General features: G+C 37.0%; 1 protein-coding gene across 1 annotated transcript; it reads left to right on the forward strand.

The window, feature by feature from the left end:
• The first annotated feature begins 316 nt into the window (after positions 1 to 316).
• On the forward strand, positions 317 to 1,087 carry LOC122610420. The gene has a single exon (XM_043783412.1). The coding sequence runs from the start codon at positions 317 to 319 to the stop codon at positions 1,085 to 1,087; it is 771 nt and encodes a 256-aa protein (XP_043639347.1).
• Positions 1,088 to 16,676: the final 15,589 nt, after the last annotated feature.

Here is a 16,676-nt window from a genome sequence, read left to right on the forward strand (position 1 = left end):
TACTAACAAATTTATAAAGTAACGACATCAAGCTTTGGGACAGTCTAGTATAAAGTTATAGGTTTTGGCTTTTAGTTCGAATAGATGGATAGGTTGTGTGGTTTAAATTTGTTTTATCTACTCTTATTATAGTATGACTGAAAATCATAATGAAGAGGATGAGCACAATAAAAGAAACGAAGAGGAAGTCCTCTTTCCCGAGCATAGCATGGACATCTCCGATCAAATAGGGAGAGCGTTGGAAAAGTACACTCCTCTTTTACTCAAGAGGTTAAATCAAACAATGAAAGGGGCAATGAACGATCACATTGCTTAAATGATTAGAGAAGAGGTTGCGGTCAATGTGCAACGGGAGTTTGAGAAAAGAGATGCCATGGATAAGGGAAAGAAAACTGAAGACAAAAAAGAAGTGGAAGTGACAGGAGAAATATTTTACAAAAAGAAGTTCACTTTCAGAGACTTCGAAGTGTGCCACCCACCGGAGTATCATGGTGACCGTGATCCCATTGTTTGTAGACGATGGATATCGGAGATCGAAGGGGCATTCCGCACTAGTCAACGCCCCTCACATTTGAAAGTTGTATTTGCGGTGGGTATGCTTAGAAATAGTGGAAAGAGATGGTGGGATGGTTTGTTGGCGATCAAGAAAGAAGCATTGGATAACGTGGAGTGGCCCGAATTCAAGGCCATGTTTTTCAAAGAGTTTAGGTCGAAGGCCGAAGTTACCAAATTGAGAAGTGAATCTCTTAATGACTCCCAAGGAAGTCTAAGCTTGAATGGATTTCAAGCTCAATTCTTGGATAAGGCACAATTTTGTCCAGAATTTCTTGAGAACGATCAATTGCTAAAAGAGCAATTCTATTTAAAGTTGAGGAAGAGTTTAAGAGAGAAGATAAGCCTACGTCAAATGGATTCTTTCTCCATGTTCGCGAATGTGGCCAGAGATCATGAAATTGAACAATCAAGGGTAGAGGAAAGTGAATTAAAGAGGAAACCCGAAGACACCAATTCTCCGAATAAGAGGTTCAAGCAAGAGGGTAGTTCCGGCAATAACTCTACAAGGAAGAACATACCATTTTGCCGTTAATCCAAGAGAAACCATTCCGGAGTATGTAAGGCATCGGAAAAGGGTTGTTATACGTGCGGGAAACCGGGACACACAAGCCGGGAATGCAAATTGAAACCTCATAAACCGGTTATATGTTTTAAGTGCTATGAAGAGGGGCATATGAGAAGTTCATAAACCGGTTATATATATATATTTATATATATATATAGATATATTAAAAGACCAATTTAAGCATATATAAATATATATATATATATTAAAAAGACGTTGAAAGGACCATTTATAAATTATACATTTGTATAACGACAGTTAATGACTTATCGGACTTCATATACTTTATAACGACTATATATAAAGGCAAAGAATAAAAGACTTTGTAAAGACGATGTACCAATTATATGACTTTCCGGACTTAATATATTTTATAATGACGTAGACACGAAGACTTAACGGATATAAACAATAAAACATGACATTATTAAATGAACTATTTCCTTGGACAACTTATGAAGACAAACGGCTATTATATATATATATATATATATATATATATATATATATATATATATATTAAGACATTGGATAAGACATAATGGCATTTCCTAAGACACTGGTATAAGACATGGACTTGTGCAATTAATTAAGTTCTTATGGAGTGACTTGTGAACGATGTAGGACTGTTGGGCAGATAGTGAGCTTGTTTCGAGTGTATCTGACTGTTCGTGTTCTTGTTCGTTGATCTAGAATATTTGTGCTTGTGCTGCTTTCAGGTGAGTTTCGTAGCCCTCTTTTTATAAGTTTTTGGGGTGAAAAGTATACTTGTTCTTTTAAACAGTTTGTCGATTTCTGTTTATGTTCAATATTGAGCATGTGCGTATAGAGTTACTTATGCCATTTGACGTGCTTCTGCCTTGTTGTTTGTGTGTGATTATGTGTTTGTTGTTGTGCTTGATGACGTGCTTATTTGACGTGCTTTATATGGAGACTTGAGACTTTGAGACTATGGACTAAGGCAGGTACCGTAAGGCCAGACTTTGAGACATTGAGACTTTGAGTACTTCGGGTACATTGAGTACCTTGGACTTTGAGACTTGGACATGAGACTTTTGTACTTTGACTTATATGACATAACTCTGCTCATTATATATTGAGCAAATACTTATTTTTGTACTTAAAAGAATCGACAAAAGAATTATTTCTTTGACTAGACTTTTTGACATAAAACCTACGAACTCACCAACCTTTGTGTTGACACGTTTTAGTATACTTTTCAGGTACTCAGATTATTCAGGGATAAAGACTTGCATGCTAGGCTGGACTTTGGAGATTAGTGCTCCTTCTCTTTTAGCAGACTTTAAGGCTACATGCCTTGGGCTATTCCTATTTATGGGCGTACTTGTAATAAGCTTTCCTAGTATTATGATGACTTTGAACTCATGTTTTGAGAATATATTCATTATATTCTATTTCATTTAACAGTATCTATGTAATTACATGTCGTGCTATACTTTTCATGACACCTCATGTTTCCGCCAACAGTGGGGTGTTACATAATGGTATCAGAGCCAGGTTGTAGAGAATTAGGTGGAAAAGCCTAGACTATAACCTAAGAACCCCGTATAGCATTTATGATAGGAATCATAGATGCATTATAGACGTGTTACCATCGCTTATATTTTGAGTTCATATTCTATTGAGACTTATTATCCCTATGCTTATTTTGTCTATGGTTGTCATTTGGTGACTATGTACTTGTGGTGACTGTGTGCTTTCGGTGTTATTGTGATTATTTATGTGTATTTGGGCAAAATGAAGTGATGGCGCTAACTAGTATCGCATAGCGATAATCATAGAAAAGCCTGATCAACTGTTCTATGATTACCGCCATGCCTTGCGACAGTTATTGACATCAGTGATTGCACTTGTAGTGAGAGTGTGGTAGCTACCCTGGTCTGCTTAATGGGTGTTGGTTAGGTGGAGGGTTAGCCGCTAGTACACCCTGTATACATACCGAGCCAATAACTAGAGAGCATACCAGTACCGCGATCCGACCTTGCATTAGATGTACTAGGGGTGTGGAGGGTTAGCCGCTGGTACACCCTGTATACATACACCGCTAGTGCAACAGATGTAGGTGTTAGATTCGGACCACATTTTAACTGCGATATAGGATTATATATTAGTAGTATATATATATATATATATATATGTATATATGTATTGCATTGACATGGACTGCATGACTAGTTTAGTTTCTAGATAGCATCCCTTAGACCATTTAAGATCTAGATAGCATCCCTTAAACCATACGACGAGAGAGCTTGCTGAGTGTAGTATGTAACATAGACATTGACATTTTCGAGCGCTTCTTCGCATCTAACGTTCAAAAGATATACTAACGTGTGTGTAATAGCGATGAGACGAGAGCTACTTCGAACGGAGGCGATCCACGTGATTATTCAAGTCGTCAATGTTGTCCTTGCACGAGATACTGAAAATGCGATGAATGAAGGGCCGACTTTTGATGAAGCAGAGGATGTGCAGTATGAGGAAACAGTGATACAGGAGATTGGTGAATACTATGAAGACGCTGACGAGAAAATGCGTAATGGAAATGCACTAAAAGAGCTTAGAAGTGGTGACAGATGTTTTACTTACAAAAATTCAAGGATTGTGGTGTGCGAAATTATGATGGCAAGGGTGGAGCAGTCAAGTTTATTCAATTGTTAAATAGATGAAAGCCGTGATTGGCATTAGTGGGTGTGTACAGGTCAGAGGGTGAGGTATGTGACAAATTTCTTTACCTTGGATGTGCTGTCTTGGTGGAATGGTTAGTGTCGAGTTAGAGGCAGAGTAGTGACTGAGGCGATGTCTTGTAAAATTTTTTAGGAGTTGTTGACGAGAAAGTTTTGTACGGTAACTGAGCTGATAAAGTTATATCGAAAACTTTTGGAGCATAAGATGATTGGTGTTGATCATGTTAGTTATGCTATACGTCTCAATGAATTGTCAAGGCCTGTTGTACGTTTGGTAATTCCAATAGTAAAGGCATTGAAAAGTATCCTCGTAGGCTGATCCCACAGGTTAGGTCGGCTATGGCTGTTGTTCACCCGCTTACTCTGGAAGCGACTAAATGGAGATCTGAGGCTATGATTGATGAGTTGGTTTAGTATGTTGCGCTGCAGGTTCAAGTGGACGTTCATCCTAATCAGCTATAGATTGCTGGACTCGTCAAATAGAGGCGATCAATTTCAAGCTGCTAGAGTTCGTACTTACGTACAAAATGCAACAGAGACTCGTGACGATTTGATTGTGTTACAGGAACTTTCTTCTGAATGACCTTTAATTATGCTACTGTTCTTTTGACTCGAGGGCTGATTATAGTTTTGTCGCGACTAGTTTCGTTTCCTTATTGAACATTAGACTGAGTCTTACATATATATATTTTGACGTACAAGGGTTAACTGAGAGCAAGTTAGACTAGACTGGGTCATTCGTTCGTGCACATTAGTTCTTAATGACTATGCTTCTTTATTCACTTAGTACCTTTTGAAAAAGGGGAGTTTTGACGTTATTGTTGGTATAGACTTGGATGTCTTTGGTCATTGCGACGATACTATGTAGTGCAAAAATTATTAGAATACCCTTATAACTTTGACTCAGAAGACTAGGTTCCAAAAGGTCGTAACTTTTTTTTACCAATCCTTTTACATTTTTCATGCTCTATGAGAAATCGACGCTAACATCTTCTTACATAACCCATTTTCCATTCCTTACCTAATGGCGAGATACTAGAAGTTAAGAGCGAGAGATCTGAGTCTTTTGAGGGTTGTGTGATGAGTGCGTCTGTAAATGAGGTTAGCTTGACCAATGTCCATGTCGCTCGTGACTATCAGGATGTTTTCCCTGATGATTTACCCGACTTATCTCTGTCTCGGCAACTTGATTGTCGTATTTGTCTTGTTCCTAGCGTAGCTCCTGTAGCAAAATTTCCTTATAGACTAGCGACGACTGAATTACAAGAATTGGTCGTACAACTAGAAGAACTTCAAGACATGGGATTTATTAGACCAAGTCAGTCACCATGGAGAGCGCGTGTTTTATTCGTCAAAGAGAAGGATGGTGCATTTCATATGTGTATCGACTATTATGATCTGAATATATTAAAGGTGAATAATCGTTATTCCCTTCTTAGGATTGACGATCTATTCGACTAGCTCAGAGGTGGAAAGTGTTTCTCAAAGATTGATTTACGTTTCGGGTATCATCAATTACGTGTACATGAGAACGACATACCAAAAACCGCTTTTAGGACAAAATACGGACGATTCGAATTTACAGTGATGCCCTTTGGATTAACTAACGCTCTGACAACGTTCATGGACTTGATGAATCGAGTGTGTCGACCGTATTTGGACAAGTTTGTTATCGTGTTTACTGACAACATTTTGAATTATTCAAAGACAAAAGAAGAACATACTGAACACTTGAGAAAGGTACTGGAATTGTTGATGGAAAGAAAAACTGTATTGAAAGTTCTCTAAATGTGAATTATGGCTGAACAAGGTACACTGTTTGAGACATGATGTGCCGAGGATGGAATACATATAGATCCTAGCAAGGTTAATTCAGTTAAGAACTAGAGAACGCCAGAGACGCCGACTGAGGTTAGACAGTTCCTTAGTCTGGCGGATTATTATAAAAGGTTCATTGAAAAATTTTCTAAGATTACATTGCCGTTAGCGCAATTGACGTAGAAAGATAGGCCGTATGTTTAAGACGAGAAACAAGAAAAAGCGTTTCAGATTTTGAAGGATAGGTTGTGCAATACGCCGATTTTAAGTATGTCCGAAGGATCAAATGATTTTTGTAGTGTACAACGATGCATTGTGTCAAGGATTAGGTTGTGTCCTCATGCGAAAGGGCAAAGTGATCGCGTACGCTTCGCGGCAATTAAAGGTTTATGGGAAGAACTACACAACTCATGATTTGGAGATAGGAGCAGTGATTTTTGCATTAAAGTGCTAGAGGCACTAGCTGTATAGAACCAAGTGTGTAATCTACACGAATTACAAAAGTCTACTTCATATAGTAGCAAGATCTGAATATGATATAAAGGAGATGGCTTGAGTTACTTAGTGTCTACGATTGTGACATTTGTTAGCACATGAGAAAAGCTAATATAGTGGCTGACGCTCTAAGCCGTAAAGAAAGAATTAGGCCTAGACAAGTACGTGTTATGATAATCAAAGTGCAAAGAAGTGTTAGAGACCAGATTATAGAGGCACAGTCAGTGGTTGCTAGTGTTGAAGAACTTCTTAAGAAGGAATTAAGAGGTATTGAACAACACCTGACGGCTTGTATTTTGTGGACAGACTATGGGTTCCTATCACTGGTGGTTGAGAACGTTGATCATGAACGAAGCCCATACTTCAATGTATTCGATACATCCGGATGCTGATTAGATGTACTATGACTTGCGTGAGTTGTATTGGTGGGCCGACATATAGAAGGATGTTGTTGAGTCGTAAGTCGATGCTTGACGTGTTTATGAGTGAAAGCAAAACATCAGAAACCTGTTGGATTAGTCAGACAATTAGAAATCCCTGGATGGAAGTGGGATTGTGTGACTATGGATTTCATTACAAACTACCCAGGACAAAGGAGAGTCATGATATGATTTAGGTGATTGTCGATAGACTGAAAAAGTCTGCCAAATTCCTTGGCCATGCGTGAGAAAGACCCCATAGAAAAGTCGGTAAAAAAGTATGTAAAAGAAGTCGTGTCAAAACATGGCGCACCAGTTTCGATCATTTCGGATAGAGATACCCGCTTCATATCTCTATCATGGCGAGAGTTTCAGAAGGCTTTTCGGACTAGGGTAGACATGAGTACGGCGTACCATCCTCAATCCGATGATTAGAGTAAATGTTCTTACGATTCCGACTTTAAAAGACATGTTGAGAGCCTGTGTCCTATACTTTGGAGGTAACCAGGATGACCATCTACATTTAATAGAATGTTCTTACGATAATTGTTATCACGTGAGTATTAATATGGCACCTTTCAAGGCATTGTATGGACAGAAATGTAGATTGCCTGTCGCGTGGGCTGACTTTGGTGATAGTGATTTGGTTGGACCTGAGCTTAATGAAAAGACCGTAGAGAAAATAATTCAGATTAAAGAACGACTTAGATTAGCACGTGAACGACAAAAGAAGTATGCCGACGTCAGACGTAGACCTTTAGAATTCAATGTTCGGGACCGTGTACTTCTTAAGGTTTCCCCTTGGAAGGGAGTGGTTAGATTTGTCAAGAGTGGAAAGCTTGGACCTAGATTTATTGGACCTTTTGAGATACTAGAAAGAGTTGGCGAGGTAGCTTATCGATTGAGACTTTCGGAAGAGCTTAAAGGAGTTCATGACGTATTCCATGTGTCTCACCTTCGAAAATGTCTAGCTGAAGAAGGTCGTCATGTGCCTATGGATGAAATCTGGATTGACGATAAGTTGAATTTTGTTGAATAGCCTTTAGAGATTGTGGACCGCAAGGTACGGAAACTAAAGAAAACCAAGTATACACTTATCAAAGTTCGATGGAATTCAAAGCGAGGGTCTGAGTATACTTGGGAACGGGAAGATCATTTCAAGACAAAATACCCTCAATTGTTTAATGGGACTAGTTCGAGTTAAATTTCGGGACGAAATCCTTTTAACGGGGTGTAACAACCGCTTTAGAAATAATTTAAATAAATTCATGATATGTTCTAGTTTCAAATATGTATTCACATGAAGGGCAATTCAATCCTAAATTGTAAAATTATAAGACGAGCATAAGAGTTAATACGATAAAATACCAAATTCCGTGTCGTAAACGACCGTGTTTAAGAAGTTCTAGTCTGGAAATGTTTCACAAAAGGTCCCTACATTTATAAGGTTTAGTTAATATGGGAAGACTATAAATACTTGCAACCACCATTTTCTTTCTTTCATCTTCTCCATCTTCCTCACTCTCTTTAAAACACACACTCACAACCACCATTTTCACACACAACATCCATCTTATGATTTTGGGTTGTTAAACCAAAATTTCTCATACTTTTAGCTTCCTTGTGATAATCAAAACATATTTCTAGCATCAATTTTCAGACAACAACAACTTTTGAGATTTTTATCAAAATAAAAGTATGTTTTTTTTTTCAAGTTTATGTTCTTAATGATTTGGTCCATTTTTGATGTAAGAATCATGTTAAAAGTAATGTGTTTGTGCCTAAAAGTGTTTAGTAACCTTTTCGTGATCAAATTTGGGTCGTAAACATGTTTTAATCTTCAAAACCCCCTTTTCGCTAAGTCAGTCCCAAATTCGTTCGAAGAACCCCTAAAACGAACTTAGACCTTCAAAAACGAATTTAGACCTCCAAAAACGAATTTAGGTCTTCAAAAACGAAGTTAACCTTCAAAACAAACTTTATCTTCGTTCAGTTATACCTTAAGAACTTTATCTTCGTTCAGTTATACCTTAAGAACTTTATCTTCGTTCAGTTATACCTTAAGAACTTTATCTTCATTCAGTTATACCTTAAGAACTTTATCTTCGTTCAGTTATACCTTAAGAACTTTATCTTCGTTCAGTTATACCTTAAGAACTTTATCTTCGTTCAGTTATACCTTAAGAACTTTATCTTCGTTCAGTTACACCCTAAGAACTTTATCTTCGTTCAGTTATACCTTAAGAACTTTATCTTCGTTCAGTTATACCTTAAGAACTTTATTTTCGTTCAGTTATAATCAGATTCTATACTTAGTCATATTCCAAGTCTTTCATGTACAAGGAAACCCCAATTAAGGTATAATTAAGACATATTCCATCTTGACCATCAAAATACGAGTCCTACAACTAATCAAATTGAAATTCTAAAAGTTAAGATTCATTACTAAAGGCACAAACAAACTTATATGCGAGTTCAAAGACGCTCATTTTGGAGTCTAGTTTATGTAAAACACTTTTGAGTCAAAATGTTCAAGAATCTTTAAGGGACCAAATCATCAGTGCATCAAGGACACTCAGTGAATAAATAATCACAAGAACTAATACATGTATCCATCTATGCTCAATGATTTGTGATTAGGTTGACATCAAGACATACTTGGATTCGAATAGATATACCTTACTATATCTGTGCTCATACTCTGTGCTTGTAGAACTACGCTTGTAGCAGATCACGGTGAGTCTTCGTAGCCCCTTTTTACTTATGCTTTGGGGTGAAAGGAATACAAACGTGTTTTTCATATATGTCGTAACTTCTTTCTTTGGTTATTCGATGGCTATTTGACTACTTTATGATAACGATACATACTAGCCATGTCATGATGATGACTGTAAGTGCACGATTGATATACTAGCCAGGTCATGACGATGACCGTAAGTGCACGATATACATACTAGCCAGGTCGACTGTAAGTGCACAATTATACTCTACTCATACGTATGTAACATGAACATGTCATGCCACTTCATACCAACTATTCGCGTATTCTCATTTAACGGCATAAAACTATTTACTCAAACGATGAATGTATCAAGAGATTATTTAAGGAAACTATTATGATTCAAACGAGATTTCAAGCAAACATATATGTTCTCAAACCTACGAACTCACCAACCTTTGTGTTGACTCTTTTAAGTATTCCTTTCAGGTAATCAAGCAAATCGTGGCTAGGATTGGTAGCATGGGACTCGTAGCAGACTTCAGGCTTAGGATTTGGAGTTTTGCTTGCATTCTTATGTGATAGATGGCAATATGCCTAACTGTTTCCCCTGCGTGGGAACTTATCTTACTATTTGTTTGGATGATATAGAACTTATGTTTGACATTTATGTTTGGGAACTATGATTTGTGATTTGAACTATGTAAGCGACTATTTAAGTTTAATCTATGCACTCATTTAACTTTTCCTATGTAATATCCATGTGCGCGTGTGCTTTATCTTACATCCCGAGTTTTCCGCCTAGTCGGGGTGTTACACGGGGTAATGCTGTAACAACTGTTGTCTGAGCATTTTTACTAAATTACCCTTCCGATCATTTCTAATTCGTTTCGTTTATGTACGTCTTTGGACTTTAAGACTTTATCATGAAACAAATGGATTTGTGTTTATTTCGGATTTTATGAACATTTAGACTTTAGAAAAATTGTACGTGGACTTGAGAACAAGAGGAATACTAGTTGTCTTGTGGAAATGTCAAACTTAGTAAAATACTTAAAATTAAATCAATTAAAGATTTAATAAGTAAAAATAGACAAGTTTATATCCGTTAGAAATCTATTAAAAAGTTACGTTTAAATATGACGACAAAATAAACTTTACGGGTTATGAGTCTTCTTGAATGGTCGAGTCAAACGAGTTTTTAGTAAGGTCAAAACTGGTCAAACTCGGTCAAGGGTCAAGGGGAACTAACAAAACCCTAACCCTAACCCTCTCCCCTCATTTTCTCACTTTCACTCACACACTCTTCCCTCTCTCTTTCTCTCCTCTCACAGCCGCCTCCTCCCTCTCTCTCAACACCACCGATCGGCCACCACCATCAATTTTCACCATCTTCTTTATTTATCTTCAAGATCTTGGTAAGTTTTGGGTAGATCCATGTGTGTTCTTCATCAAAAACCCGTTTTTACACATATATGTATATATATATACACGAAAATTTTATGTATACATATATATATATTTCGGCTAAATCTTTTCTTCCTCCTCTTAAATCTTAAGGTTTTGTATATATGTATATATATATATTCGGTTTTGGTTGTGTGAACATGCTTAGATCCGAAAATCTTTATATATATGTATATATAAATCCGAAAATCTTATATATATATATATATATAAATTGGTTTTTCTCCTTCTTTTTCTTCTCAAACCCGAAAAGTATGAATTTATATATATATATGTTTTCGGTTATTATGAATTTATATTTATGTATATGTTCGAGGTCCTTAAAATCCATGATATATGGACCGAAATCATTATATTTATGCATATAATTTCGATTGTTTAAACCAAAAATCTTTTAGATCCGGGAAGTTAGACCCGAAATCCAAGAAATCCGTGAACCTTGGTCCGGAAACCTTTAGATCCGAGATCTTTGGATCCGGAAATCTTCATATTGTTGTTTTGGTTCTTGTTTTTATATCAATTGGTCCGAAAATGTATATAAAAAAAAAACTGAAAAGAATATTAATCCGGAAATATATAGTGATTTTTGGATGTATTTGTTTAGATCTTGTATAATTCGAGTTGTTAATCATGTTTGTGACCTTGAAATCGAGTTGTAACTTCATCTTTGTAGCCGGATCTACTATTGTTCTTGATTTATGGCTCGGTCAACACTAGTCAAACCGCCAGTCAAACTTGGTCAAACCGGCCAGAAAAGGGTTTTAGTTCAAAAATTGGATTTGATTTGTATTTTGGTGTTAGGTCAAAATTTTGGCTCGGTCAAACTTGGTCAACGATGGCTTATTAATAAGGATTAGGTTTTTGGGTATTATTTAGTCATTTAGTCAAAAATTAAAGTATTTAAACAAAGTTAAGTTGTATTTGAATTAATTGATCTATATTTAAAATTTAATCCCAAATTTTTATAATAATGAAATTAATATATATATATATAGATATATTAAAAGACCAATTTAAGCATATATAAATATATATATATATATATATTAAAAAGACGTTGAAAGGACTATTTATAAATTATACATTCGTATAACGACAGTTAATGACTTATCGGACTTCATATACTTTATAACGACTATATATAAAGGCAAAGAATAAAAGACTTTTTAAAGACGATGTACTAATTATATGACTTTCCGGACTTAATATATTTTATAATGACGTAGACAGGAAGACTTAACGGATATAAACAATAAAACGTGACATTATTAAATGAACTATTTCCTTGGACAACTTATGAAGACAAACGGCTATTATATACATATATATATATATATATATTAAGACATTGGATAAGACATAATGGCATTTCCTAAGACACTGGTATAAGACATGGACTTGTGCAATTAATTAAGTTCTTATGGAGTGACTTGTGAACGATGTAGGACTGTTGGGCAGATAGTGAGCTTGTTTCGAGTGTATTTGACTGTTCGTGTTCTTGTTCGTTGATCTAGAATATTTGTGCTTGTGCTGCTTTCAGGTGAGTTTCGTAGCCCCTCTTTTTATAAGTTTTTGGGGTGAAAAGTATACTTGTTCTTTTAAATAGTTTGTCGATTTCTGTTTATGTTCAATATTGAGCATGTGCGTATAGAGTTACTTATGCCATTTGACGTGCTTCTGTCTTATTGTTTGTGTGTGATTATGTGTTTGTTGTTGTGCTTGATGACGTGCTTATTTGACGTGCTTTATATGGAGACTTGAGACTTTGAGACTATGGACTAAGGCAGGTACCGTAAGGCCAGACTTTGAGACATTGAGACTTTGAGTACTTCGGGTACATTGAGTACCTTGGACTTTGAGACTTGGACATGAGACTTTTGTACTTTGACTTATATGGCATAACTCTGCTCATTATATATTGAACAAATACTTATTTTTGTACTTAAAAGAATCGACAAAAGAATTATTTCTTTGACTAGACTTTTTGACATAAAACCTACGAACTCACCAACCTTTGTGTTGACACGTTTTAGTATACTTTTCAGGTACTCAGATTATTCAAGGATAAAGACTTGCATGCTAGGCTGGACTTTGGAGATTAGTGCTCCTTCTCTTTTAGCAGACTTTAAGGCTACATGCCTTGGGCTATTCCTATTTATGGGCGTACTTGTAATAAGCTTTCCTAATATTATGATGACTTTGAACTCATGTTTTGAGAATATATTCATTATATTCTATTTCATTTAACAGTATCTATGTAATTCCATGTCGTGCTGTACTTTTCATGACACCTCATGTTTTCGCCAACGGTGGGGTGTTACAGTTCTATATCCATTTGTACATTCGCTCGTGCCAAACATTATTTGTCCCATGGATGTTCATCCTATCTAGCTCACATTGTTGACATTGAGAACAAACCTCCATCTATCGAAGACATTCCTATTGTTAGTGAATTTGCCGATGTTTTTCCCGAAGACTTGTCGGACATTCCTCCCGAACAGCAAGTCGAGTTTTCCATTGATCTCACTCCGGGGGCTAACCCCATTGCTAAAGCTCCTTACCGTTTGGCTCCAACGGAAATGCAAGAGATGATGAAGCAACTCCAAGAGTTACTCGACAAAGGTTTCATTCGGCCAAGTAACTCTCCTTGGGGTGCACCGATACTTTTCGTTAAAAAGAAGGATGGAAGTATGCGTATGTGTATCGACTATCGCGAGCTCAACAAAGTCACCGATTAATGCGGTGATGAAGTGGGAGCAACCTAAGAATCCGTCGGAGATTAGAAGTTTTCTTGATCTAGCGGGTTATTACCGTCGTTTCATCCAAGACTTTTCTAAAATAGCTTTCCCATTGACCAAGTTGATTCGAAAGAATATCAAGTTTGAATGGAAAAGCGAGCAAGAGATGGCTTTTCAACAACTACGAGAAAGATTAAGTCAAGCACCGGTCCTTGTTTTGCCCAATGGTTTGGAAGATATGGTAGTGTATTGCGATGCATCGTCTAACGGCCTCGGTTGTGTTCTTATGCAACGGGGTAAAGTCATTGCCTATGCTTCAAGGCAATTGAAAGAGCATGAGAAACGGTATCCTACTCATGATTTGGAGTTGGCGGCGGTGGTCTTTGCTTTAAAATTTTGGCGCGATTATTTTTATGGAGTCAAGTTTACCATTTACTCCGATCATAAAAGCCTCAAGTACTTCTTTGAGCAAAGAGATCTCAATAATCGCCAAAGAAGATGGTTAGATCTTTTGAAAGATTATGATTGTGAGATCTTGTATCATCCCGGAAAGGCTAATGTTGTGGCGGACGCTTTGAGTCGGAAGAGTTCTCATCATGCCTTAGTTGTATCTCCCCTATGGGTTTTGATCACCAACGATTTCTTTGACCAAGTTAAAGAATCTCAAGAAAAGGCCTTGCAACGAGATCCAAAGAGAGAAAGAATTCAAGGTCAAATTCAATATTTTACCAAGGATTCTCGTGGCCTTACCTTACGTTTTGGGAGGATTTGGATTCCATTCTCTTGTGAGTTGAAGCAAGTTCTACTCGATGAGGCTCACAAATCCAAGTAATTCATTCACCCCGGTGCTACAAAGATGTATCATGATTTAAAAGTATAGTATTGGTGGCTCGGAATGAAGCGTGATGTGGTGAAGTATGTCGAGAAGTGTTTGACTTGTGCACAAGTGAAGGCGGAGCATTAAAAGCCTTATGGTATGATGCAACCATTGGAAATTCCCAAATGGAAGTGGGAAAATATTACTATGGACTTTGTCACCAAATTGCCCAAAACGCCTAGAAATCAATTCGATACGATTTGGGTAATAGTGGATAGATTGACTAAGAGTGCCTTGTTTCTTCCTATTCGTGAATCATCATCATCTGAAAATTTGGCGAAGATCTATGTGAAGCAAGTGGTAGCAAGACGTGGAGTTCCCATCTCCATTGTCTCGGATAGGGACACTCGTTTTACTTCTCACTTTTGGCGAAAATTCCATGATGATATGGGTGCCAAACTCAAGCTTAGCACCGCTTATCACCCTCAAACGGACGGTCAAACTGAGAGAACCATTCAAACGCTTAAAGACATGCTTCGGGCATGTATAATCTATTTTGGAGGCACTTGGGATCTTCCCTTGCCTTTGGTAGAATTCTCTTACAACAATAGCTACCATTCTATTCAAATGCCACCATATGAAATGTGGTATGGATGGAAGTGTCGATCTCCAATTTTTTGAGGAGAAGTAGGCCAAAGAAAAATCGGTGGCACGGAAGTGGTGTTAAAAACCATCGAGAAGATAGATGTAATCAAAGAAAGATTGAAAGCGGCTCAAGATCGGCAAAAGTCTTATGCGGATAAAAGGAGAAGACCGATTGAGTTCCACGTGGGTGATCGTGTTTTGTTGAAAGTCTCCCCATGGGAAGGCGTTCTACCGTATTAAAAGCGTGGAAAGTTAAGCCCTCGTTTTATTGGCCCGTTCAAAATTTTGGCTAAAGTTGGCAAGGTTGCATACCGCTTGGAGTTACCGGATGAGCTTTCGGGAATACATCCTACATTTCATGTGTCTCATCTTAGAAAGTGCCTCGCCGACGAATCTACTTATGTGCCTTTGAATGAAATCGAGGTCGATAACAAGTTGAACTACATTGAGGAGCCTATTGCCATTGTAGAAGAAGAGCTTAGAAGAATGCAAAATAAGACAGTAAGAACTTATAAGATTTTGTGGAAGCACGTTAAGATGTCCGATTGCACATGGGAGTCTGAGCATGATGTTCTTGTTTACTATCCGTCTTTGCATATGGCTTAGATCACGAGGCCGTGATCCGTTCCAAGTGGGGGAGAGTTGTAACACTCCAAGATTTTAAGGTAAAAGAAATTAACCCCTTTTCATATTCTTGACATTAAATTAATTTCCTAATATTTTATTTTTAGATATGGGGTTGATTTAGTTGGAACTTTAGTGGTTAGCGGGTAAAATACCCACAAAAAGTGGCATGGGTAGTGGCAGCTCCAAACAGTGCCAACCCTCCACCTTGTTGATGAATCACTTTTCCACTACTATTTTCCTTCTTCTTCACTTTCCTTTCATGCATTCCATCTCATTCTTTCAAAATCGAAGATAAATCCTCCCAAGTTCAAGGAAGAATTTATAGTAATAATCATCACCAACATATAATCTTCATTCAAGAATTCAAAAGTTAGGGTTTATGGGTTTTGGTGGTGGTGGCCGAAAATTGAGAAAAAAAAAAGGAAGGAAGTGTGAATTAAAAACCCTAATCTATTGTCTTCCATTGTTGAGGTATTGATTTCCCCTAATTTAGTTTCTATCTTTCTTTTGAAATTAGGGTTCATGGAGTGAACCAATTTAGGGGTTTTTACTAGAATTTAAATTATGGTTAATTTTCCCCAATTCCTTAGATAAACTAGTTTGTCATTGAGTTATGTGTTGAGTTGATTATGAAATTGATAAGTTCATGTGATAATTTTAGTTTATAAGAAAGATGAGTTTTTACTAGTTATTGGAAATGTTGATGAAAATGGTAGGTTGAACAACCTAGTGTTATTGTTGAGAATGAAAGTAGCTCAATGACAAATGGGTTGGCTTTGGGTTTAGAAAGGCTAGTGATTGAGTATGAATAGGTTGAGCTAGTCAAGTTGTGAATGTGGGCTTATAAATTTTATGTTATGATCTTAGGTTGAAGTTTGTTGTGTGCTTTATCTTTTTATCAAGTCATTGTCCAAGTTGTGGAGGAGGTGAGTATATTTGCATACCTTCATGTATACGTTGGGTCAATCGACCACATTATGTTGAAGTTTGTTTATCCATGTGTGGTGATTGATTTGGCATAGGCCCATATGGGGCATAGTTATGAGGCCTAAGAACCTCCGGGGCCTAAGAACCCCGATAGTCGATCATGTTTATGTTGTTTGCTT

This window comes from Erigeron canadensis, chromosome 8 (genome assembly GCF_010389155.1).
Source record: "Erigeron canadensis isolate Cc75 chromosome 8, C_canadensis_v1, whole genome shotgun sequence".
In the NCBI taxonomy this organism is placed as follows: Eukaryota; Viridiplantae; Streptophyta; class Magnoliopsida; order Asterales; family Asteraceae; genus Erigeron; species Erigeron canadensis.